Raw genomic sequence first — 26,618 nt, forward strand, 5'->3', positions numbered from 1 at the left:
GGCCATCTTTCTCACAAGATTGTAGGGGTGCAGGTGAGGCACCCAGAGGTGGTTGGCACATATTAGTTGCCCAGGAAGCACAGCTCTTAGTTTAATTAACACGCCCTTCTCAGACACTCCAGATTCGTTCCCAGGGAGGCTGGGAGCTTATGAATTTCAGGATGTATAATACTTCCTTAGATTATGCTACCTGTGAGATGCCACCATCTTCTGGTTCTTTTTTCCCTGGGACTGCTGCCCAAGCTCCCTTGGAAAACCTCTGTTGGAAAAGGCAACAGGCTACCTCCCACCCTTTTCACTTTGCAATCCTAGAAGGGTAGCCTCACCTGCCTTCCTAGGTTTGCAAAAAGACCCATGGGATTCTCTGGGGAGTGACACTCAAGTACAGTTTAAATCGGGAGCTCTCAGAACATCAAACCTGCTTCCTTTATTTTTTAAGTACAGATTGAAGAAACTGGCAAATGAGTCTTTGTAAATTCAGAAGGAGAAAAGATGACTTTTTTTTTTTTTTTTTTGGTCATTCAGTTTCGGGGTGAGTGGAGGCACGGAGCTCTGTGCAGGATGGCAGGGCCGAGTGTTTTCTTATTGATGAAATGTACTGCGCAGGTCAACTCCGCAAACCGAAAAGGGAGAAGCGGATTGCGGGGGCGGGGGGGTGTGGCAGAGGGGTAAGTGCCTGTTCAGAGGGCGGTGGATGCGGACGCGCTTAAGGGAGAGGCGTGCCAGGAGAGCGCGGGAAAGACTGCCGGAGAGGCTAGGGTGCTTCTGCTCGCCGCGCCCGGGCTTGCGCAGCCCCTGGCCGGGCGAGGGGTGTCATGCGGGAGTGGGGTGGGAGGGGGCAGCAGGCGGGGCCTGCCACGTCACTTGGAGAGAGTGTGTTGGGAAGGAAGGGCAGAGCGGAGAGCCGAGCCGCTGCAGTTGCGGCGGCTGCAGCAAAGGCTTGAGCGCTGGGAAGGTGGGTCCGCGCGCCCCGGCCCCCGGGGCGGCCCCAGGGCCCCTCTCGCAGGCTGGCGGCGCGGCTCGGAGGGAGGCGGTGGCTGCCGTGGCGGCGGGAACGGCGACCTTGGCCAGCGGAACGCGCGGTGGCCGTTGGGCGGAGGCCGAGCCCCGCCGGGCGTCTTGGCCGAGTAGGAGGGAGGCGCATCTGGGGCTCGGGTCCCGGCGGCGGCAGGGGGTCTGGAGCCGTGGGAGCTGGGACGTGCTGACACCCAGGGCGGACCCTCGCGTCGCGGAGCCCAGTCTGGGGCGGGGCGAGAGGGGCCAAGCCACGCGTCTTTTTCGGGCGTCCGGCTGCACACGCGCCAGGCTGCGGTTCCAGGTACTCCAAGCTCCATCTGGCATCCGGCGCGGATACCTGGAGGCGCGAGGCCGAACCCTCCGCGCCCTGGTCGCCTCCCCAGACCTAGCCCGGCAGAGACCAGGGCTTCGGAACTCAGGGACCCGCCGCCGGCTCGGACTGCGAGCCCCACCCTGCAAAGAGGGCGCCGCCGAGAGCTGGGAGGCGCCGCGGCGCCCGGGTGGTGGTCGTGTCGTGGGCGCCGTCCTAGCGGCGGGGAGCGCAGCGCGGAGGGGACATGCGATCGGAGAAATCCCTGACGCTGGCGGCGCCGGGGGAGGTCCGCGGGCCGGAGGGCGAGCAACAGGATGCGGGAGACTTCCCGGAGGCCGGCGGCGGCGGCGGCGGCGGCGGCTGCTGTAGTAGCGAGCGGCTGGTCATCAACATCTCGGGGCTGCGCTTCGAGACGCAGCTGCGCACCCTGTCGCTGTTCCCGGACACGCTCCTGGGGGACCCCGGCCGCCGCGTCCGCTTCTTCGACCCGCTGAGGAACGAGTACTTCTTCGACCGCAACCGGCCCAGCTTCGACGCCATCCTCTACTACTACCAGTCCGGGGGCCGTCTGCGCCGGCCGGTCAACGTGCCGCTGGACATTTTCCTGGAGGAGATCCGCTTCTACCAGCTGGGGGACGAGGCCCTGGCGGCCTTCCGCGAGGATGAGGGCTGCCTGCCCGAGGGTGGCGTGGACGAGAAGCCGCTGCCCTCCCAGCCCTTCCAGCGCCAGGTGTGGCTGCTCTTCGAGTACCCGGAGAGCTCGGGGCCCGCCCGGGGCATCGCCATCGTCTCCGTCCTGGTCATCCTCATCTCCATCGTCATCTTCTGCCTGGAGACGCTGCCCCAGTTCCGTGCAGACGGTCGAGGTGGAAGCAACGGTGGCGGCGTCTCCCCAGTGTCCAGGGGCAGTCAGGAGGAAGAGGAGGATGAAGGTGACTCTTATACCTTCCATCCTGGCATCGCCCCCGGGGGAATGGTGGCAGGGGGCTCATCCTCACTAAGTACTCTTGGGGGCTCCTTCTTTACCGACCCCTTCTTTCTGGTGGAGACGCTGTGCATCGTCTGGTTCACCTTCGAGCTGCTGGTGCGCTTCTCCGCCTGCCCTAGCAAGCCAGCCTTCTTCCGGAACATCATGAACATCATCGACCTGGTGGCCATCTTCCCCTACTTCATCACCCTGGGCACCGAGCTGGTGCAGCAGCAGGAGCAGCAATCGGCCAGTGGCGGGGGCGGCCAGAACGGGCAGCAGGCCATGTCCCTGGCCATCCTCAGAGTGATCCGCCTGGTCCGCGTGTTCCGCATCTTCAAGCTGTCCCGCCACTCCAAGGGGCTGCAGATCCTGGGCAAGACGCTGCAGGCCTCCATGCGGGAGCTGGGCCTGCTCATCTTCTTCCTCTTCATCGGGGTCATCCTCTTCTCCAGCGCCGTCTACTTTGCAGAGGCCGACGACGACGATTCGCTCTTCCCCAGTATCCCGGATGCCTTCTGGTGGGCGGTGGTCACCATGACCACCGTAGGTTATGGGGACATGTACCCCATGACGGTGGGGGGCAAGATCGTGGGCTCGCTGTGTGCCATCGCTGGGGTCCTCACCATCGCCCTGCCAGTGCCCGTCATCGTCTCTAACTTCAACTACTTCTACCACCGGGAGACAGAGCAGGAGGAGCAAGGCCAGTATACCCACGTCACTTGTGGGCAGCCTGCCCCGGACCTGAAGGCAGCTGATAGTGGACTTGGCAAGCCTGAATTCTCGGAGGCCACCCGGGAGCGGAGACCCAGCTACCTTCCCACACCACATCGAGGGTATGCAGAGAAAAGGATGCTCACTGAGGTTTGATGGGTGCGGGCAGTGCCTGCATGGAAGGAAGACACCAAACACACCCTTCCTTAGGGACCCTTCTCATCCTCCACTACTCTCACCCCAGCTCCAGGTGACCTCCTGACTCCCTCACCCCACAGTGGTTAGTGCCAGGACCATACACCTGGACTGTCAGCCTTGTTACTTGACCCCTGCAGCACCCCAGGTTTCTCCATCTAAGTGACATTTTTGAAATTCTAATGGTGCCACCCATTCGTGCCCATCTTATGTCACGTGGATGAGATTTCCATCTGACCTTCCCTCGAGACTCTTGATTTTTCATGTTTGGGACTTGTGATGTCTCTAGGAAGAGTAACGTCGACAGGCTGGAAACCAGGCATACCTGGGTCTTGTTTCTCCTTAGCATCCTTGGCTTTGGGGCACGCACCCTCCCATCGTAGCTTCTGGCCACGTGCTAACTAGCCGAAGCCGGTGGACAGAAACAGAAACAGCCTGTTGTTTTCTTCCAGTGCCCTGTAACGTCAGCTGGTCATTCTGCAGAGAAGCCTTAGGAGAGCCTTCAGTTGCACAGCCTGAACATATGTTATCTGTCTTTAATCTTGGATGCAATTAGAGAAACTACGATGACACTTGGCCATTTGGAGGACATGAGAGGTCAGTCCTGGACCAAAAGGGCCAGTGGATTCTTCTAGCGTGACCTGGCACGATAGACGTTAGTCTCTGTTCTCCACTTAGCTCTCTCGACTGATTCCCCTGACTCTCTGGCTTCCAGGAAGGCTCCTCCTTCTCAGAGCCAAATACTCTGTGTGTTTAGGTGCCTTCCTGTGCGGAGGAACGGACAAAGGGGAACCACGGAGCTGCGAGAAATGGCCGAACGGAACCCCGTACCTGGCCTGACCGCTTCTTAGAGAAGCAGTGTCCCTTAGACAGTGCCATCTCGGAGCGGTGGAGGAGTCTTTTTGCTGACAGCAAATTCCTTTCCCTCACTTCCCCCAGCCTTCTCTAGCCCTCCATCCTTCTTCCTGGGAATCTGACTTAGGTTTGCAGCCGAAGGCTTGCTAAAGCAGACTCCAGCTTAAATCTGCCGCCAGGTAAAAGCACACATTGGATGCTAGCGTGGGTTTCTGTTTGCATTTTGCGGGCAATGAGACAGGAGGTTTAGAGTAAGGAAGAAGCATTGTTCTTTTGCCGACAGCCTCACTGGTAGAGTTTTTTTTTTTTTTTCGCTGAGTCAGGTAAACATTCTCCTGCTCCAGCCCTGGAGCCGAAGCCGCTGGCTGTCACCAGGGAGATGCCCAGTGGTGCCCCCACCTGGTCTGAGCTATCTTCTTCCATCATGAACTGAACTGCTCTTCCTGTACCACCTGCCCATGTCCCCTTTTTCTCCTCTTTGCACTGCCATTCATTTGCTGCCTTGATCAACTGTGATGTACTGTTCTGAGCTCTCCTGGGTGCAGTTCAGAAACCGAAAGGACTGTTAACATGTTTTTAGTTTTATAATCTAGGCTTTAAGACTCCTTGATGAGAATTTTTTTTTTTAAAGCTTTTCTCGAAGAGCCAACTTACGAGGTACAGCCTCTTGAGGGTTTTCTTGAGAGACACTGTGTCTGGATGTTGCTGCACTTTACAGGGTAACTTGGGGGCCACAGTTCCTCTTTGTGCCTCGGTGTCCCCACCCATTTGATGGGAACATTGACGTCTATCCCCCCACCCCCACTTCTTGGGGAATGGCCCAGGAACTCAGCTTGGATCCTGGGGGTGATGCTATGCAAATGCGTGAACTTCTGTAATGATCTCTAGCTCATTATCCTGCTTCCCCGTGTCCCATAGGCAAAGCCTCCTCCCAGGGTTCCCACTTTGGGTCCAAAGCCCACGTCCAGGCCATTCTGGGTCCTTAGCTTTTTAAATCCCTCCCTTGCCTCTTGAACTGGGCCTTATTCTTTGCTTCTTCCCCTTCAGCAAGGAAGGTGCTCTTTGGAGCGATTCAGTGGCATCCTTTTACAGCCAGCACCATCTTGACTGGGTGCTTGGCTTCTCCAAATCTGAAATACAATAGGAAATGCTCATGATTCAGACACCTGCTCTGAGGCTATGAAGTGCCAGTTTTCCACATCTGTTCTGGAATATTACTCCTGACAGTTCAGGGGGATGGGGGGAAGAGAAGGCCCACCCAGAGGCAAAAGGGATGCTCACGTCGAGAGTGAATGTTGAAACACGGATGTGTCCTTCTCAGAATGGGTGTGTGTGTGTTTTCATCATCCTCACCATTTCAAGTCAGAGCATGCCCGAGTGGAAAGGGTTTATGAAGAGCTGGGCTCTCCGGGGATTCTGGTTGCCATAGCAACCTTCCAGACTGTTCTATCTTCTGATTTGGGCAGCCACGGAGAACGAGAGACGATGTATTCCCAGCTTCTGAAATGGGGACACCCCTCACATAACGTTGTTTAGGGGCTGGCAGGGCTGGGACGGGGATGTGTGCCCTTTGGAAAAAGAGGGGGAAGCAGGTCCCCAAAGCTTCCTATCTGGACCTTTCTTCCTGGTTTCCCCAGCCCATCACTGGAGCTATCTCATCTCACTCCTGAGTCTTCAGAAACTTGAATGCTAGGCAACTGCCAGTTAGACCATATTCTCTCTTTCGAAATGGCCTTGAAGGGGACTAGCTTCTCAAGAGGCAGCTGCTACTAGTTTTAGTCCATAATAGCACCATGGAGCACTCACATTGGCTCCCAGCTCTAAGACAGAGAGATGATGCTTCTTCCCAAGGAAATGTCTAGCTCCTGGGAGGGACCTCATAGATGGTTCTTCTTAAAGACATCCAAGACAAACTGGGAGGCTGTGACCTGACCTACTTCCTCTGATGGATTTCGCCAAGTGACCCCCTTTGACTCTGAGCCTCTTGATGTGGATTTTGTTCCCTGAGCACCGAGGGAATCTGTGCTCCGTGTTGCCGTGACAGCTGGGGTGGCGATTTCACAGCTGTCAGCAGAGGGGTTCAGGTCGTTGTTACACCTGAGTTGGGCCGGCAGGAGCTCCCAGAGGTCTTCCTGGATCTGTCAGGCTCAGCTGAGACGTGGGGGGATTCCTCCTGCCTGAGAAGCCCCAGGAGAGAAGGGGACAGCTGGCCGTCTTTGCACCCGAGGTAGGTTCTGCTGTTGGGGAATTTGTTCTGGCTCAGTATTTCGGGTCAAATGAGAACAGGAGTCTGGGGGCGGGGGAGCGCAGAAAGGGGGCAGGAGAGCATGCATCTGGGGAGAATGAAGGCTTTGACTGTCTTTCCTAAGCAGCCTCCTCGCTCGCTCGCTCTCTTTCCGTGTGTTTCTGTCTCCGTCTATATTACTCTCCTCTGTTTCCGCTTGCACACTGCTATCTCCCTTCACCCCCCTTCTAAATTGCCTCCCCCTTTTCCTCTGCATTCCCCCCGCTTCCTTCTTCTCTGCAGTCTCACTTGCTCTGCTTTTCTTTCTTCTCACCTTTCTGGCTTCCCCTCATCTGCCATTTGAACCTCTTCTTGCTTCTTTGTGCATCTTTCTCTTACTTTCTCGGGAGCTGGGAGCACCTTGGGGCGTTTCAGTTGGGCTCACTCTTTGCATTCGAGGATGGCTGTGACCTTGGGTGTTTGCTCAGAAGGTTGTTCTCCAGCTGGTGGACTCTCTGTTTTCCTGCCAGTACAGCATCCTGTCCTAGCGTGCTCACCTCTGGGGGTGGAATCCTGAGTTTCTGGAGCAAGATGAGATTGCTGTGGGTTTAGAAAACATCTCTGATGAAATTTCCTGAATCTGCAAGTAGGAAATAGAGAAGGCGGGTTGGAGAGAAGAAAGAGGACCTCATATATTTCAGATAAATATTTTTGCTTGTGTAGCACTGGACTCTGCTCACTCCGGGTCCCCAACCTTGAGAAGCTTGCGGAAGAGTTCCAGACAATGCACTATAGATACAGTGAAATAAACACAGAAAAGAGGATGTAGGAGGAAGGCATAGAGTGGAATTAACCTAGAAAAAGCCTTAATTCAAGGCTGGCCTTCTGAATGCCCTGAATTCACTCGAAGGTTCTCAGAGCTGTCTCTCTCATATCCTGAAAGCAGAGTTCGTAAATCCCAGTGGTGTGAAGTGCAGGGGACGACTCTCCTTAGAAAGGTGGCTTAAGATTCACCAACCGGTTTCTAAGGAGGCTTTTTCTTTGTGCGTCTCTTTGCTGGAGGTCATGTAGACTGAGTCCCACGTGTATCAGGATATTAGGTTTTTGGAGGGTTGTTGTTCAGTTGCTCAGCTGTGTCTGACCCTTTGCAACCCCATGAACTGCAGCACGCCAGGCCTCCCTGTCCTTCACCGTCTCACGGAATTTGCTCAAACTCATGCCCATGGAGTTGGTGATGCCATCCAACCATCTCATCTTCTGCTGCCCCCTTCTCCTTCTGCCTTCAGTCTTTCCCAACATCAGGGTGTTTTCCCATGAGGGTAATGGACATTTGCTAAAAGAGGATTGCTGTGACAGTTGTACTTGATAAGTTAACTCACAAAAGTCACTGAATTTTTTTTTTTAAGTGACATGAGGCTAATAACCCCAGAGTTTCATGTCTTGTCTGGGAGATGGTTTGGTTTTATAAATCTAGACGTTAAGCCTCTTTAAAGATGGACCAGATTGCATATTTGAGAAGGATGACAGTTTTTTTCTCTGCCGCATGGGGACACTTTAGAGCTTTCATGCTGCTCCTGTCCAGTGCTAGGAACCGTTTGTTTTGTTTTGAATTTTGACAATGAGACCATTGTGGGATTGACGTGCTCCTTTCTTTTGGCTCTGAAGACAGACTAAGCCATTCTGGTCCATGCAGATCCCGGTCAGCTTGTCTTGAACTATGATAAGCACGTTGAACATGACTCGTGACAGCACAAAGACAATGAACTTGCCCCCCCCCGCCCCCCCCCACAACCCGCCCAAAGCTAAGGGGTTTACACTTTGCTGGCAAAACCTCACAAACAAATGCAGAAAATTCCACCTCATCTCTGTTTCCCTGGAAACTCAGAGTTCCTTGAGAAATTACATAGGAGCCAAGGTGTTATTCTCCTGGTCTGCCCCCCACTCTCCAGTGGCTGATTGGGTGTCGCAGGCTTATGGCGCATTCAGAAAACAGAAGTGGGGGTGAGGGTCTTCCCTTAGCTGGTCCTCCTCTTGGAGTGCTCATCAGATGTCATTGCTCTCTGCTCTCACTTGTCTTCCCTCCTCACTGATCCCTTCCTTCCCCTCCCCGCCCTTGGTGCTTTTCCTTACGTGACACCTTCCAGTCCTGCTATTTATCATGCCTTCTCTCGGCTGTCTGAGACCTTGCTTTTGGCAATGTTTTGTCCCCGGCATCTCTCCATAAATGCCAAGATAGATTTCCAAGGAACGCGGTCCTCCTGGGACAATCTGGCTGGAACCTGCCGAGCCGGCTCTGATTGGTTCTGACTGTGAGTTATTGCCCAGGGAAGCAAAGTTTGGTCTAATTCTAGCTTGTCAGGGTCACTTAGAGAAGGAAAAGAAACCCGTTCTTTGAACTGAAGGATTTCCTCTCTCACTCCCATTTGATGCTGGGCTGCCCCGGGGTGCGAGGCTCTCTTGGGGCAGAATCGGGCTGGAGCTTGGGGCTTCTCCCGAGAGAGAGCCTCTAGATGCAAGCCACTGGGAATGAAGACAGATGGGCTCCTAGTTCCTGTGTTATCATGTCTCACGATGAACCACTTTCCTGATCTGGGCCTGAGGTCCCTGCGGGGCTGGAGACGGTCATTTCTTTCCCCTCCCTTTGCTCTGAATTCCTAGAGAAGGGCGTTCTTTTCACCTCTTTGTTCCATCTATTAAAAAAACCTTTTTGTTGGAGACTACTTGATTTACAATGTTGTGTTAATTTCAGCTGTACAGCAAAGTGATTCAGCTATGCCTATATGTATATCTACTCATTTTAAAAGATTCTTTCCCCATATAGGTCATTATGGAGTATTGAGCAGAATTCCTTGTGCTATAAGTAGGTCCTTGTGAGTTATCTTGGTGCTCCCTAGGAAGGAGATGAAAACCTATCAGTGAGCACCTTGGAAAGGTTTTCCAGAATGAGTAACTGCTTCTTTCAGAACAAGAAAGAAAAAGAGGCAGACACCTCAATACTGGTATCTCACCTTGGCCATCCGTACTGGTCTAACCTTGGCCATCAGCATTAGCTATCGGAAGCCTAGCCCTGGTGGAATTTATGACAATTAAAAAAGTTATTTTATTGAAGTATAGTTGATTTACAATGTGTTAATTTCTGCTGTACAGCAAAGTGATTCAGTTATACATATATAGACATCCTTATTCATATTCTTTTTCATCATGGTTTATCTATGACTTTTTTTTTTTGAGCACAGCTCTGACCTCATCCTTGTTGCTATGGAGAGGGTTTCCTTTCGTCTGTCACGCGCCCGGCAGACACTCTTTGCCTGGCCCTAGAAAACGTCTTGGAGCCTTAAGTGGCCTTCACCACAGGTGCAGGGAATGCAGACAGACCCTGTCTCTTTGGCGAGAGTGAAACCAACATCTCCAAGGAGCTTGCAGCCGAGCTGTCTACGGTGCTGCTATTTTTGACATGCTTGCTTGCTTCCAGGACTTGACAACCGCTGTCTCCAGGAGACAGACAAACCCTGCTTTTGGCAGCAGACATTTTGCCTTGGAAAAAAATATAGGAAGACAGTCCTGCAGTCAGGAGGGGCTGGTGCTGTGCCTTCCCGCTCCTCCAGGAGGCTGGGACCTGGCCTGTGGGGTGGTGGGTCTGAGGCTGGGGCGGCACCCCCATCTGGGAATCCACCCTGCCCCATGGGAGTGGTCCTAACAGGAATGAGAATGGCATCTTTCGTTTAAGAAAGCATCTCAGTTCAGTGCTTCAGACATCATGTCTTATAACAGAGGTTAGGAGCCTGGACTCTGGAGCCAGTTTTCTGGGTTCAGATCCCACCTCTGCCGCTCACCGGCTGAGTGATGTGAACCAAGTTCTGGAGCTTTCTGTGCCTCAATTTCCTTCTCTTTAAAATGGGGGCATAATGGGGCCAATCTCATAGGGCTGTTTCAAAGATTAGATGAGTTAATATGAGTACCCTGTTTATGTAACACCAAGTAACACTACGTACACAGTGTGATGTAAGCAAGCACCACACAGAGGTTGATATTATCATTAGTGCTGTTATCCTTCAACAACCAAATGCAACGGGAAGGCTAGGCATTGTTTTCCTCTTTGGCAGAGAAGGCAGTTGAGGCTCAGTGGGCAAGTTCAAGGGCACCTGGCTATCGAGTGGTCCGCTGCCCTCAGGTGAGACATGATGAGCAGAACCCAGGAAAAGTCCAGTGGATATTCAGCAAGAAGAGAGAATGAATCATGGTTCCTGAATGTGCACACAGCTTTTTGTTTGGCCATGTCTCCAAGCATCCCTAATTCCCCAACCAGGGATCAAACTTGTTTTTCCTGCATTGCAAGCATGGAATCTTAACCACTGGACCACTAGGGAAGTCCCCTGTTTTGTTTTTTGAAAAAAATTTTTGGCCTCACTGTGCAGTATGCAGGATCCCAGTTCTCTGACGGGGATCGAAAACCGAGCCCCGTGCATTGCAAGGCAGATTTTTAACCACTGGACCACCAGGGAAGTCCCCGAGAGGCTTTTACTTACTTGCCAGTTTGTCTTTTCGACTGGAAATCCACAGGTTCCCTATGCTGTTTTCGTTCTGGGGCTCTGAAGGCACAGAACTGCTCGTGCATCTTTCTAGAGGGTCTTTCCTCACCCCATCACTGTTCTCCTCCCCTCATGCGTTAGCAGCCTGGGAGGGTGGGAGTGACTCTCTTCTAGAGCCTTCCTCTAACACTTCCTTTGAATCCTCTCCTTTGGGACAGATGCAGGGTCTCACAGGTGGCCCTCAGGACAGAACCCATAAGCTGGACCCGGGCTCAGAGTTTTCGTCTACGGTTCTAGCGGCTTTCAAATCCCACTTCCCTGGTCCTCACCCTCAGCGTCCTTTTTTGTCCCACCATGTCCTTTCCCCTTTGCATTGGGGTACCTGCTGACATTCCTTGGTTGTTTTCCACTGTTTTTTCCTCCTTTCAGGGGCTTCCCCAGTGGTGCTAGTGGTAAAGAATCTGCCTACGAACGCCGGAGACGCAGGAGATGTGGGTTCGATCCCTGGGTCGGGGAGATCCCTTGGAGAAGGGCATGTCATCCCACTCCAGTATTCTTGCCTGGAGAATCCCATGAACAGAGGAGCCCATGGGGGTCACAAAGAGTTGGACACGACTGAGCGTCTGAGCAATTTCCTCCTTTCAGAGGGTACAGGAGATCCTAGGGTCGAAAGAAGCTGCTCCCCCACCTCCTTTTGTTTTCTGGTCCGCTTTCACTGTGACTGAAGGGCAGCTGCTGGCTTGGGGGTCTCAGTTCCGGGCCAACAGCTGTACGCACCCTTAGCTCATTCCTGAGGCCACTGCGGTGTCCCGTGGGGGACTTGGCCCCAGGCAGGAAATGGGACTGCCCTCCCCATCCTGAATTCAGAACTTCCTGGCTTCCTTGCTTTCAGAGTCAGAGAACTTAGGTCTGAATCATCTGTTAGCTGCACCTTGTTTAAATCTCTCCATTCTTCTGTTTACCATCTGCAAAATAAGGAAGCGAATTCCACTCAGCCCACCTGGTGGTTGCAAGGTTGCAAGCGAAAGCATTTCCCAGGCCACACACTCTCAGGAGAGCCTGGCTCCCCGCTCTGCCAGGCAGCCGAGAGGGCTTCAGTGACACTGATCAGCCACCCAGAGTGACCAGCCACCTGCACCTCAAAGAAAGGGCGTCCCAGGTGACTGCAGTGTTGTTCTGTGAAACCAACATTGAAATGAAATACAGCCAAAAAAAAGACTCAAGATATCAACTTTTAAGCTCAAAGGCTCTTTTCCTAAAGGATTCATTGCAGAATCTCTAAATAAATTGTGCATAAAACATGATTTAATATAGAGAAATTAAAAGATGCTTGCTCCTTGGAAGAAAAGCTGTGACAAACCTAGACAGTGTATTAAAGAGCAGAGACATCACCTTGCCAACAAAGGTCCTCATAGTCAAAGCCATGGTTTTTCAAGTAGTCATGTACAGATGTAAGAATTGGACCATAAAGAAGGCTGAGCACCAAAGAATGGTTGCTTTTGGACTGTAGTGCTGCAGAAGACTCTTGAGAGTCCTTTGGACAGGAAGGCGATCAAATCAGCCAATCCTAAAGGAGATCAACCCTGAATATTCAATGGAAGGACTGATGCTGAAGCTGAAGCTCCAGTACTTTGGCCACCTGATGCAAAGAGCAGACTCACTGGAAAAGACCCTGATGCTGGGAAAGACTGAGGGCAGGAGGAGAAGGGAACAACAGAGGATGAGATGGTTGGATGGCATCACTGATTCAATGGACATAAGTTTGAACAAACTCAGGGAGATGGTGAAGGACAGAGAAGCCTGGCGTGCTGCAGTCCATGGGGTCATAAGGGGTCAGACATGGCTTAGTGACTGAACAAACAACAAAAATCACAGGACCGGAGTCAGACAGAGTGAAGTTTCCAGAGGCCATGGTAGCTGAGTCATAAATCAGACGGACACTCGTCGGCTGCTTGAAGGCAATTTGGCATCCCTGGGAAGAGAGAAAAGTCTGGTGTGCTTGGGAAAATTCGAGTGGCTTGTGAGGTCTGCTCTCTGCTGTAGGGGATGTGTCAGGCTTTCCAGGAACTACATACATTTGTGTGTGGTGAGCCCAGCTTCTCATTCACCCCTAGACCTCAGGCAGTTGCTCTCTGCTCATCTGGAAGGGTGTTCGTTTTCTGTTTTATTTTGGTTTTAAAAAGTTTTTTTTTGGGGGGGGGGGGTGGGGGTAGACCATTTTTAAAGCCTTTGCTGAATTTGTTACAATGTTGCTTCTGTTTTATGTTTTGGTATTTTGCCTTCATGGCTTATGAGATTTTAGTTCCCCCACCAGGGATTGAACCCACACCCCGCTGCACTGGAAGGTGAAATCTTAACCACTGAACTGCCAGGAAGTCCCTGTCTGAAGTCTGGGAGTGAATGACAACCTGCGCTCCTCATGTACACACCTTCCTTTTAATTTTACTTTCAGTTCAGTTCAGTCGCTCAGTTGTGTCTGACTCTTTGCAACCCCATGGCTTACCTGTCCATCACCAATTCCTGGAGCTTGCTCTAATTCATGTCCATCAAGTTGGTGGTGCCATCCAACCATCTCATCCTCTGCCGTCCCCTTCTCCTCCTGCCCTCAGTCTTTCCCAGCATCAAGGTCTTTTCCAACGAGTCAGTTCTTCACATCAGGTGGCCAAAGTATTGGAGTTTCAGCTTCAGCATCAGTCCTTCCAATGAATATTCAGGACTGATTTCCTTTAGGATGAACTGGTTTGATCTCCTTGCTGTCCAAAGGACTCTCAAGAGTCTTCTCCAACATCACGGTTCAAAAGCATCAATTCTTTGACTTGGCATTCAGCTTTCTTTATAGTCCAATGCTCACGTCCATACGTGACTACTGGAAAAACCATAGCTTTAACTAGATGGACCTTTACCTCTACCCATGGGGTAGACATAGCAAAGTAATGTCTCTGCTATGCTGTCTAGGTTGGTCATAGCTTTTCTTCCAAAGAGTAAGTGTCTTTTAATTTCATGGCTGCAATCACCATCTGCAGTGATTTTGGAGCCCCCCCAAAATAAAGTCTCTCACTGTTTCCATTGTTTCCCCATCTGTTTGCCATGAAGTGATGGGACCAGATGCCACGATCTTTGATCTTTGTTTTTTGAATGTTGAGTTTTAAGCCAACTTCTTCCCTCTCCTCTTTCACTTTCATCAAGGGGCTCTTTAGTTCTTCACTTTCTGCCATAAGGATGGTGTCATCTGCATATCTGAGGTTACTGATATTTCTCCCAGCAATCTTGATTCCAGCTTGTGCTTTATCCAGCCTGGGATTTCACATGATGTACTCTGCATAGAAGTTAAATAGGCAGGGTGATAATATACAGCCTTGATGTACTCCTTTCCCAATTTGGAACCAGTCTGTTGTTCCATGTCCAGTTCTGTTGCTTCTTAACCTGCATACAGATTTCTCAGGAGGCAGGTAAGATGGTCTGATGTTTCCATCTCTTTAAGAATTTTCCACAGTTTGTTGTGATCCACACAGTCAAAGGCTTTGGCATAGTCAATAAAGCAGAAGTAGATGTTTTTCTGGAACTCCCTTGCTTTTTTGATGATCCAGCAGATGTTGGCAATTTGATCTCTGGTTCCTCTGCCTTTTCTAAATCCAGCTTGAACATCCGGAAGTTTATGGTTTACTTACTGTTGAAGCCTGGCTTGGAGAACTTTGAACATTGCTTTACTAGCATGTGAGATGGATGAGTGCAATTGTGCAGTAGTTTGAACATTCTTTGACATTGCCTTTCTTTGGGATTGGAATGAAAACTGACCTTTTCCAGTCCTGTGGCCACTGCTGAATTTTCCAACTTTGCTGGCGTATTGAGTGCAGCACTTTCACAGCATCATCTTTTAGGATTTGAAATAGCTCAACTGGAATTCCATCACCTCCACTAGCTTTGTTCATAGTAATGCTTCCTAAGGCCCACTTGACTTTGCATTCCAGGATATCTGGCTCTAGGTGAGTGATCACACCATCGTGGTCATCTGGGCCAAGAAGATCTTTTTTTGTACTTTACTCTTTATTTTTTCTTTCTGCATCTGCTCTGCCCTGGTACATAGTTTTACATATGTGCAGCATTCCAAATAGCTATCGCAAAGTGCCTAACCTGAGATTTCACAGCTACTTCTGACCACATGTCCTAAATCAGAGATGATGGGACACTAAGAAATACTGGACACGACAGTTATGTCTCAGTAAGGGTGGAAAGAATAGAAAAAAATAAAACAGAAGAAATGCTGGAAGAGTTCACATGCAGCGTTGGATTTTTGTTTTCTTCTGAGGAATAATGGGTCTGGTCTCCTTGGGCTTGTGTTTCAGTTTTCTAACATTGGTCATAAGCACTGAACACAGTCGCTGCTTCAGAAGGGTGGAGTGATCCCTTTGTTTTAAAAAATTAATTATTATTTATTTGGCTGCAGTGGGTCTTAGTTATGGCATGCAGGATCTTTGGTCTTTGTTGCAGCACGCAGGGTCTTGAGTTGAGGCATGTGGGAACTAGTTCCCTGACCAGGGATTGAAATCAGGCCCCCTGCAGTGGGAGTGTGGAGTCTTAGTCACTGGACCACCAGGGAGGCCCCAGGCTGGGCGCTCTTGCCCGGTGCCCATGGAGGCACTGTGCCTGTAACGCTGGGCTTCTCATGGGAGGAAGGCCTCTTCCTACGTGTGCATTTGAACCCTGGGCTGGAACATCAGAGGCTGAACCATGGTGCCCTGGTCTCCTCCATCTGGTGACCTGTGGCCGCTAGCTTGTGTGGCTGCTCTTGGAAGCCTTCCTGTGGGATCGTGTTGGATTCAGTCACAGCGGACTGGTAGATGGGGGTGGGAGGAGGGTAGTTATCAGACACAGACAGTGGGAGGGAGTGGAGGTGAGGGCTGGCAGCTGGGGAGGAGACAGTCACAACTCCAGACGAGGGATGTCGCTGCAGGGGAGCAGGAACCTCCCAGCAATCAAGAACACGCTCAGTTAATGTGCAAATATAACACCCTGGGGCTCTCTGCCATCACCCTTGTATAGGTTCTCAGCACCCAATGTTAGAATTATTGCAATGTTAGTCGCTCAGTCATGTCTGACTCCTTGTGACTCCATGGACTGTAGCCCACCAGGCTCCTCTGTCCATGGAATTCTCTAGGCCAAAATACTGGAGTGGGTAGCCATTTTCTTCCCCAGGGAATCTTCCCGAATTAGGGATCGAACCCAGGTCTCCTGCATTGCAGGCAGATTCTTTACCATCTAAGCCACAAGGGAAGCCTAGAATTATTGCAATACGACCATTCAATTTGGGGGAAAAAGAACACCTTAAGTTACATACTCTGTTCAATTACATGGGCAGGGAGACAGGTGAGTGTGAAGCAATAAAGGTTTTCCATCTAAAATGACTAGAATGAGAAAAAGGCAAACTGTGGTGTTGGGCTATTTCCCATTTGAGGATGACCTCCTGCATCTCTGATGTCAGATAACTACGTGTCCCCCATGCCTGCCGGCTGGGAGCGGGACAGAATTGAGAGAGGGCATTCCTAAAGTGGGACCATATGGCTTTTCTGGGTCATCACTTGCTCGCAGACCGGACTCTGCATTTGTCGGCTGTCTGGGACATCATGACCCCGCTGTCAGCCCCAGACCCCTTCTTGTCCTTCTGAGATTATTCCCAGTGAGTTTCGGCTCCCAGGGGAACTCTTGTGTTTGTGAGATTTACTGGCTGAGAGTTAAATCATTGTAGAATTGGATCCATGTCCAACATATTGCCTTGGGAGGCAGATAAGAAAGTCTCCCTTTTTTCAGTGCTTTACGGGTAATTTCATTGCGATATTTCAGGGCTAGAATTCAAATGGAAAGTCTCAAAAGCAATTTGAGCTGCAATCAGCTCAAAATCCTCTGGATTCCAAGAGAGGTGAGGTCATCTCTTACCAGGGACAGCTTTCACTGCAGAAAACCCAAGTTGAAAAAAATTCTATAACCCTTCCTTCCATTCCCCCTAAAATATCTGCTGTTTCCAGGAGTGTGGAAAAAATGAAATCAGGTTGGACTTAAAGGAAATCCATCATGGGCCTTCCATCTTAATGCTTCTCTGCCTCACTTTTTCCAATAGGTGCACTTCTAAAAAGTTGCTGTTTTTGTTGTGTGAATGTGTGTGCATGTGTGTGTATAAAAATAATAGATTCACTTTCTATCAGAGGTGTTTTCAATAGTAGGGAGCCTTTTCACATTAAAAAAATCACAGTATAGCTAAACTTACATGAGGATATCTGGTCTATAGAGAAAGGAACCTTGACTAGTTCGTGGCACACTTGCTATGAACACCATCCTAATTCCCTTTCTCTAATGGTGGGTAAAGGAATACTCTCAGAAAGATTTAAGAAAGAAAGAGCCTTTCTATTTGTTGGCAGAAGCAGGGGATACTTTTCAAAATGCATCTTCAAAAGTGGGAACTTGAGGAGACTTTTACCATTTTCATGCATTCTTACTGCATTTTGACTCTAGGTGCTGAATCTGCCAGTATTCCGACGTGTGCGAGTTCGGTCACTCAGACCTGTCCGACTCTTTGTGACCCCTTGGGCTGTAGCCTGCCAGGCTCCTGGTGGGTTGCCATTTCCTCCTCCAGGGAGCCTTCCTGATTCAGGGATCGAACCCACATCTCTTGGGTTTCCCGCATTGGCAGGCAGATTCTTTACCACTGCGCCGCCTGGCAGCATTGCATTTTCCGTCCCCGTGGCCGTGTCAGGTGAGGCAGGATGGGAGATTTGAGGACACGGTTCTGAGCCCCTAGTTTCTCTGTAAACCAAGTCGGAAGAGGTGATCTCAGCTAACCCGGGAGTCGGCGCCCAGTGCTGCCACCCTCTGGCTCTGCTGCTGTGTGGCCTTGGGGGTGTTGGGAACCTCTCTGAGCCTTTTCTTCCCGGTAAAAACATCCCTCATGGTGGCCAGTGGAATGTACTGAGGCAGAGCTGGCCCAGGTGTGTCACACGGCCTGGCAAGCATCCAATCAGAGAGCAGTATTATTTCCATGGTCTCTCTTTTCTTGCCCTGGTTCAGTGGGATGTTGAGGCTTCAACTGGCAAGCGTCTGAAAACTGTCCAACCTTTAGGAATGATGGAAACCACTCGGAGCTCTCATAAATTAGTCTTTTGGGAGATATAAGTATCTATAATAGTTTCTCTTGCTTTGCAAATTTAGATTGGCTGACCATGATCCAGCTATTCAATCATCAGATACTTGACTGTCACAGAGGAGACTCATGGAAAGGGGTTTAATGCCCTTTTCAACTTGAAAACTACTTCCAGGCTAAAAATGCCAGCAGAAGAGAGTATCCAAGGATTCTAATAAATCCCTTTAAAAAGGACATAAGCAATGAGGCAGCATATCCCTGGGAGCAGTGAGAGCTTCCAGCTCCCTTAGGAATTAACTGAGCATGTGAGTAAGTGAGTGTAGACAGATCTGGGGCTCAGCTGGTTACCTGCCTGGCTTCTGGGCCCAGGTGGGGTGCTACCTGGGGTGCCCAGCAGCTCATTGATGTGCCTTTTGTTATGTGTTTGGGGTCGATGTTCTTTGAAATTACAACACAAACTGTTGGAAAATATGATTCAATTTACAGAGACTGTATTTCTTTATATGCAGCATTTCAGGAATGTGTTTCATTTGCATGGAAGTCAGTTGAGCTCCATGGTAAAAATGTAGAGAATAAGACAAAATGACATGGAATAATTGAATAAGAAGAGACTTCCAGAAGTCAGGGAATACAGTACTCTGCCTTGCACTCGAGTAAGTTCCTAATTTTCCCAGGCCTATTCTTTTTAATATTTGCTTATTTATTTGGTTGCACCTGGTCTTAGTTGCAGCATGTGGGATCTAGTTCCCTGACCAGGGATCAAACCTGGGTCCCCTGTATTGGGAGCCCAGAGTCTTAGCCACTGGACCACCAGGAAAGTCCCCCAGGCCTCTTCTGAGACTTCCTCAATGAGAATCCGTATCCCACACCGCTTCAAGGACATGTGTTTGGGCTTCACAGCCTTTGTTGTCCGGACTTTCTCCTCCTATGTCAGTTACACATCGCCTGTGGTACTTTAACTTCCTCGTATTTTTTCTTCTGCTGCAATGTATACTCGGCTGACCATATTACCTAGAATAGCTCCTTCTGCCAGTTCCTCAAGGTGATCTGCAGAGCACCAGTCCAACATTCCCACGGGAACAGAATCTCTGGGCATGATGCCCGTTTCAGAAACGACGGTCCTAGTGCTGAAGAATCTGCCTTGTGATGCAGGGAATGCAAGTTCGATCCCTGGTCAGAGAACTAAGACTCCACATGCCGAGGAACAGCTAAGCCTGCACACCACGACTACCGAGCCCACGTGCTCCAGCACCCACGAGCAGCAACTGGCGAGTTTGTAGGCCACAAAAAAAGATCCTGCACAAAACAAGGAAGATCCCAAGTGCTGCAACTAAGACCCGACCCAGCCAAATAGCCCTGCCTCTGAGAGAGACAGAAGGCATATGTGCAGAAGATTAAAGTCTCTGAGAAGTCCTGCAACAAGTAAAGCTATTTAACTTCTCAAGTCAGTGCTGTTCAAAGTTGTTTTTTTTTTTTAACCTCAGAAGCTCCACCTCTTTTTGGAGAGAACTTCTATTCATGTCCCACAAAAAACCCCTGTAATCCAAGGAATATTAATATATTTTGAGAAACTCAAAGAGATCTGAAATTCCTGGCAATGGATTTTAGTCCGTGAAACCTCAGCCCTTTAAATAAGGTCTTCTCAAATGGATCGTTTGGGGCCTCCTTAGCAACCGTCTTCAAGTTTTCCACACTCCTCTTAAGTTTGTGCAGAGGCTTACAGAATCAGTGAGTTGATAAGGCTCTGAATAATGCGGAAGGAGACATTCCCTCCCCTGGTGACCTTTCTCTTAAGTAGAAGTCCTTGAGAAAAAGAACTGGAAGCGTTGTTCTTCATTAGAGGTGAAGTTTATGTTCTGCTTTGCTTGCAAGTGGCCACACTTCACATACACTTCGCCAATGGATGACTGACTTCAGGGTTGCCTTACGGTGCTAGCAGTTTGATTTCCACGCACGTTGTTAACCAAATCAGAGATTGCACGCCTGTGTGCTAAGTCGCTTCAGTCTCGCCTGACTCTGTGCGAACTCATGGATTGTAGCCCACCAGGCTCTTCTGTCCATGGGATTCTCCAGGCAAGAATACGGGAGTGGGTTGTCATTTCCTTCTCCAGGGAATCTTCCCGAACCAGGGATTGAACCCAGGCCCCCTGGGTCTCCTGAATTGCAGGCAGATTCTTTACCGCTGAGCCACTGGGGAAGTCCCTTCAGTGCTTAGAGACAAAAGGAGAGGATGTGGTTGCTCTTGACCTGCTGTTGCCTTTGTCTCGGCTCCTCTTCTGGACATCCTGAACTGTGAGGAGGAGCTTCTGATAACTGATGGTTTTGTCTTTAAATCCACCAAGAGTCAGAACAAGTGGACTGTGGAAAAAGTGGGGATCACATTTAATTCTGGGTCTGTCACTGGCTTCAGAGAAGGCAATCGCACCCCACTCCAGTACTCTTGCCTGGAAAATCCATGGACGGAGGAGCCTGGTGGGCTGCCGTCTATGGGGTCACACAGAGTCGGACACGACTGAAGCAGCTTAGCAGCAGCAGTAGCAGCAGCAGCTGTCACTGGCTTGCTGTGACCCCGAGCAGGTCGCCTGCCTGGCACTGGGCGGGGATTAACTGTCGGTATGATTGTGTCCCAGAGTCTTCATCTGTACAGTGAGGTGGTTGCATTAGACAATTTTTGAGCTTTTGCTGGAAAAGTCTATGGGCGCTCAAGCCTATTCATTAAATGTACAGCTGGTTCCCTTGATCACTTGGCCAACTTTATTGCTTGACTTTTGCCACTAGAGTGATCTTTCAAAGAGAGAGTAGGTGTTAACTTACAACTTCAACTTTACATAGCATCATTCAGTTTCAGAGGTTATCTACTCCAGTCTCTTATTTTACAAAAATCAGAACTTAACACTTTAAAAATATACTGAGCTGGTTATAGCAAAGTCTTGGAAGCGGTCATAGCTTTTTATATGATACTGAGTATGATAAATCTCTTCCCTCTGCTTCTCAGTTACTTTCCCTCTCTCTCCATCTTTCCTCCTTCCCTCCCTTCCTTCCTTCCTCTTTGCTTAGATGAAGTCTTTCTTAGTCATTAAGTGATTTCTTAATCTTTTAAATCTCAGAGTAGCAAAATAAGCATTCCTCAGTGTTGTCTGTGTCAGAACCTTGGCTTTACGACTGGAAAGACGTGGGGTGTGGACGGACACTTCTATGTTAAGGAGAAGCAGGGAATGCAGACCAGCAGAGATGCTGATCTAGTATCCTCTTTGCTCTCTGGCTCCCCACTTGCAGAGGAACCTGCAGAAAAGACAAAGCCAAGTAGGTACAGCTCTTTGGTGTCTTCAAAGTAGGAGCTGCCTCTTTCTGTTTCTGGGTAACCCCGAGGGCGGTGTTGGACTGTTTGCTGGGATGTTCCCACTGAGCCATGTAGTTTCTCTGATGGGAAGGTCTGTCCAGCTCTGCCCTTTCAGCTCAGTCCCAGGAGCTGGGGCTGCACTTTGGGACCAGGGTCCTTGTTGAGCTGGCTCCCAGTCCTGCCCAGCTCCCAGGTCCTGGTGCTTTTTGGTGTTTGTGCCTCATCTTTATCCCGTTTTGCCTCGCTTCCTACTGTGGGTGCAGCCTGACAAGCAGCAGAGGTCTGGCCAGAGACAGAGAAAGCCCATGTGGACTCCGAGTGTACTGTTTGAGCAAACGGCTTGAAACAAACAGTTTTATTTACTGACTTTGAAAGTTGTATCTGCTCATTATGGAAAACTAGTGCGATTCAGAAAAGCATAAGGAAGAAAATAAAAGTTCCCACAGTCCCATAACCAGAGGCTTTCAGTGTTGGTATTTTGCTGGGCTTTCTTCCAGACCAGCTCTGTCTCTGCATCTCTCTGTTGAGATCCAATTTGTATTTCATTAAAAAAAAAAAGCTCCATATTTTGTCTCTAATTGTCTCATGCAATTATCATATAGATGCACCATCATTTTGGTAACCTACCGCTTACTGTGGGTCATTCTGGATGTTTGCTAGCTTTTTGTTCTAAATGATGCTACGATGGACATTCTTCCTCTATATAAGTGTTCACATTTATGATTCTCTCCTTAGGCTGTGTTCCTCCAAGAGTCAAGTAGCATAGATAAATTGAGAAAATTATTTTCTATACCTCAGCTTCCTCACCTATCGTAAAGCAGCAACAGAAACAAGAACAGGAGACACTTCACCCACGTGGCGGGTGCAGCCACATTTCTAAGCGTGTCACCTGCACCGATCTGTTTGCTTTCCCAGCAGCTCTGTGAGAAGCTCCACCCCAGAGGAGCCACTGGTCCAAGTCTCACGGTCCAGGCATTCTAGCTGTAGCGTCCTTGCTCTTAACTTCCCCGTGAGATGGGGAACAGTCCCCTGATCTCTATCTGGTCCTAAGGTCATCCACATCATTTGTTTCTACACTAGCCGTGTTCCCAAGTAACACGGTTGCCTGGTGTGAGTTCTTGACTCCTTAAATCCTCGAATCCTCTTCACCCTGGCATTTGTGTGTTTAATGGGATTGGTGTGTGTGTGTGTGTGTGTGTGTGTGTGTGTGCGCGCGCAGGTACACACACTTATGTAATCTTTGGAATGGAGCAGAGCCAACAAGAGAGTATGGGGCAGAAAAGCCTGGATATCTGTTGACAAAACAACAAAGCGCGGTTATTCGGTGTTATTCGTTAAGGATAACTCATCTCAGCCTGTATGGCTGGGAAATTGGTCATGTTAGAATTGGGCTGTCAGTCCAGTGGAGCAGGAATGGGGTGGGGAGAGCTGTCCAGTACCACCCCGTCCCCAAAGCACATCTCTGCATATATTCCCTGAAGAGGGCACGTTCCCTTCCCGAGCGGCTCTGTCCAGAGCAACGTGATGCCCGCAGGTGTGACTGTTCATCCTGCAAGGAAGAGGGGATCACAGACTCGTCACAGAATGACGGTCCGGGCTGCCTCATCATGGTGTTCAATACAGAGACCACTCGGCCTCCCAGAAACCCCGACAGGATCTGGGAGAAGCTGAGGGTCTGCTTCTCTAAGATGTGTGTGCCGCATGACTGTCTTCAGGAAACCTGAGGAGATCTGAGGTGGTGGGTCTCCACCTTTCCCGTGCTTCAGAATCCCCCTGATGTGTTAGTCACTTCAGTCATGACCGACTCTTTGTGACCCCATTGACTGTAGCCCGCCAGGCTCCTCTATCCATGGGGATTCTCCAGGCAAGAATACTAGAGTGGGTTGCCATGCCCTCCTCCAGGGGATCTTCCCAACCCAGGGATTGAACCCAGGTCTCCTGCATTGCAGGCAGATTCTTTACCTTCTGAGCCACCAGGGAAGCCTGAATCACCCTGCTGCTGCTGCTGCTGCTGCTGCTGCTTCTGCTGCAGAGTCGCTTCAGTCGTGTCTGACTCTGTGCGACCCCACAGACAGCAGCCCACCAGGCTCCCCTGTCCCTGGGATTCACCAGGCAAGAACACTGGAGTGGGTTGCCATTTCCTTCTCCAATGCATGAAAGTGAAAAGTGAAAGTGAAGTTGCTCAGTCATGTCTGACTCTCCGCGATCCCATGGACTGCAGCCTACCAGGCTTCTCCGTCCATGGGATTTTCCAGGCAAGAGTACTGGAGTGGGGTGCCATTGCCTTCTCTGGAATCACACTAGGAGCTTTATTTGAAAAAGTACCGCTTTCTGCCCCTTTTGCTGTCTTAACGCCTTCTCGCTTCTCCAGTTTGAACCACTGATCTAGCATGGAGTCAAGAAGCAACACTTAAAAAAAAAGCTTCTCGAGAGACTGTAGGGTACAGCCATGTTTGGGGACCACTGGTCTAGGAGGTTCTAGCGCTCATGCTCTTATACCTTCACCTTTAAGTGCCCTTCACATTTTACAAAGCTCGTTCACAACAGGACATCACAACAGTTCACTGAGACCAGCAGAGCAGGCATTTTTATGACTTTCCTCAGCCCAGAGAGTTTGACTGAGTTGCCCGTGGTGGCACAGCTTCCCCACCAGTCAGAGCAGAGATTCCCTGCCCAGCCCCGGCCAGTCCCGCCCAACCCTTTGGAAGGGGCAGCCTCCCTTCCCCTGGAGATCTTGCAGGATGGAATTATCTCAGCCCCCTTCTTGTGGAGCTTCTCACCCACATCCTTCTACTGCAGCCCTGCCTCCTCCTCAGAGAGCTCCTCGTGAAATGGTGCCAGTCACCTCTTTTCCCCAAGCTCCACCCCCACATAAGAGATGATGGCCCCAAGGACAGAGGTCTGACCCCCAGCCCCAGACCTAGCCTTTCATGGCTGATCCTCTGCGTTAGTGCGTGGCAGGAGCAGCAGAGCTGCGTCCGGCAGCAGCTGTCTGGGACTCCCTCTGCTTTTCCCCTGCTGCCACCTCCTGTCTGAATTCTCCCTCCACCACCAAAGCTTCTCTCCTACACCTACTCCCCTCCCACCCCACCCCCAGGATAGCCTTCAGGCCCAGCTGAGTCCTTCCTGTGAGCCCCTGCAGTGGCGGGTCTCCTCTCTGGACATCTGGGACAGACTGGTGCTTGACAACGTGGACCAGTTTGAGGAGGACAGAAGCAGGTACCTGTGTATGCTCTTCTCTATCCATCCTCCGCCAGGAACCAGCTATTGGCTCACACTCTCCCCCGACTCAAAGCGACGACTTCTGCTTCTCTTTCCTCTTCCTTCCCTTGTTTGAACCTTTCCTCTCTGTGCAGGCGGGATCCTGGACCAGCTCCCAGGGACTGCAGGCTCCGAGTCAGAACCCTGCAGCCTTGGTCCTGGGATGCTGAGAGGGGGGCGGGGGTAGGGAGGAGGCGGGGTTTTGCGCTGCAGGCTGCGGAGCTGTCCCGGGGGGAGGTGCAGGTGCGGAGGCCCTGCTTCCCTTTACTTGCTCAGCATCCTTGTGACAGGTGACGGCACCCCCTGGCAGATACCAGCAGCGGCTGCAGCATCAGAGCAGGTTCCAACCCTGCCTCTCTGACTCGCTAGCCTCAAGACCTTCTTTCTTCTTTGATGCTTTGTGTTCCTCAGCTATAACGTGGAGAGCATTGTGCTTAAAAACTCGAACAAAACTGACTTTCTGGGCACAGAGAAGCAGGGCAGGGGATGGCAGCAGTTCTGAGAATCGGTAGGATGGAGGAAACACCTTATTCAATGTCTGGTACCCACTCATTCTTTGTTAACAGACATTTATAATGGGCCCACATGAGCCAAACCCTGGAGAATCAAAGGTGAGCAGGGCTTAAAATCTTGAGGAAGGAAGTACACAGCAGACATGCATAGATAGCTGGCCATAGCACAGTGTGCTCAATGGTGGAAGCTAGGGGGACAGGCTTTCCATGAAGCCTGCCCTGTCATTCCCTCTCATCACCCCTGGGCTCTGATTGTGGGTTGCTGGTGTTGTTCTCTCAGTCGTGTCTGGCTCTCTGCGACCCCATGGACTGCAGCACGCCAGGCTTCCCTGGCCTTCACCATCTTCCGGAGCTTGCTCAAACTCATGTCCATTGGTCGGTGATGCACAGGCAGACACTGATGCAGGAATCAAGGGACAACTTTATTAGCATCAAAGCAGCCCTCAGAGCCTGCAGCTCGGGGTGCTGGGGTAAAAGGCTGAGTTGAAACATGCAGCTGGGACTGCAGGCAAAGTGGAGAGGGACTCTTACTCCTTACTACCTTGGAAGGAGCTTCCAGATCACATTGCAAAGGACAGAGCAGGAAGTTTGAACCACTTTTGCCCATGACCGTGATGGAGGGCTTCCCTTGTAGCTCAGCTGGTAAAGAATCCATCTGCAATGCAGAAGATCCTGGTTCGATTCCTGGGTTGGGAAGATCTGCTAGAGAAGGGATAAGATACCCACTCCAGTATTCTTATCCTTCCCTGGTGGCTCAGCTGGTAAAGAATCTGCCTGCAATGTGGGAAACCTGAGTTCGATCCCTGGGTTGGGAAGACCCCTTGGAGAAGGGAATGGCTACCCACTCCAGGATTCTGGCCTGGAGAATTCCATAGACTGTATAGTCCATGGGGTCACAAAGAGTTGGACACAACTGAGTAACTTTCACTTTCACTTCATGATGCAAGGCTCAGGGGTCCTGCTCTCTGGGGCTCACTTGCCCCCCCCCCGCCTTACCTCATGTCCACAGAAGGCTGCAGTGGTTCCAGAAATCATGTCCTCATACCACCATGTCCAAAGGCAGGAAGAGAAGAATGAGAAAACAAGAGTCTGACCAGCTCTCTTAGAGGTGACTTGCAGAAGGAGGAGAGAGAGCAAGACTCTGAAAATTGCAGTACATCTACATTCCCAGCGGTTTAATCCTTCCTTGGAAATCATATCCAAGATGCTTCTGGTAAGAAAGGTAGAGAATTCTCCTGAAGGCTGGGGGGAGTCAGGGGAGATTTCCCAAAGAAGTCAGTATATCACCTGGGCCTTGCAAGATGAATAGGAGTTTTCAGGATTGAAAATTCTCAATAGAAGGAATAACTTGAGCAAAGGCACAGGGACTTGGGACTTCCCTGGAGGTGCAGTTGTTAAGACTCTGCACAGGTTTGATCCCTGAGCTGGAAACTAAGATCCCACATGTTGCAAAAAAAAAGGTTCAGGGACCCAAGAAAAGGAGGATGTGTTCAAGGAACTGGGAGCTGGGGACACATAGGGTGGGACAGAGTGTACCGCAGAGGCTGGAGAGATAGGTTGGA

The 26,618-nt window shown here is 50.5% G+C and overlaps 1 protein-coding gene across 2 annotated transcripts in view; it reads left to right on the forward strand.

The window, feature by feature from the left end:
- The first annotated feature begins 402 nt into the window (after window positions 1–402).
- Window positions 403–26,618, forward strand: part of KCNA6 (potassium voltage-gated channel subfamily A member 6) — a 38,267-nt gene continuing 12,051 nt past the window's right edge. Inside the window, exon 1 of one of the 2 annotated variants that reach the window (XM_040233761.1) lies at window positions 403–6,288. In XM_040233761.1, coding sequence (XP_040089695.1) covers window positions 1,575–3,167 — 1,593 coding nt within the window. In that variant the 5' untranslated portion in view covers window positions 403–1,574 and the 3' untranslated portion in view covers window positions 3,168–6,288. The remainder of the gene's footprint in view (window positions 6,289–26,618) is intronic. The other variant, XM_040233762.1, reaches the window with a different exon arrangement.

Source organism: Oryx dammah, unplaced genomic scaffold, assembly GCF_014754425.2.
Source record: "Oryx dammah isolate SB20612 unplaced genomic scaffold, SCBI_Odam_1.1 HiC_scaffold_29, whole genome shotgun sequence".
Lineage (NCBI taxonomy): Eukaryota > Metazoa > Chordata > Mammalia > Artiodactyla > Bovidae > Oryx > Oryx dammah.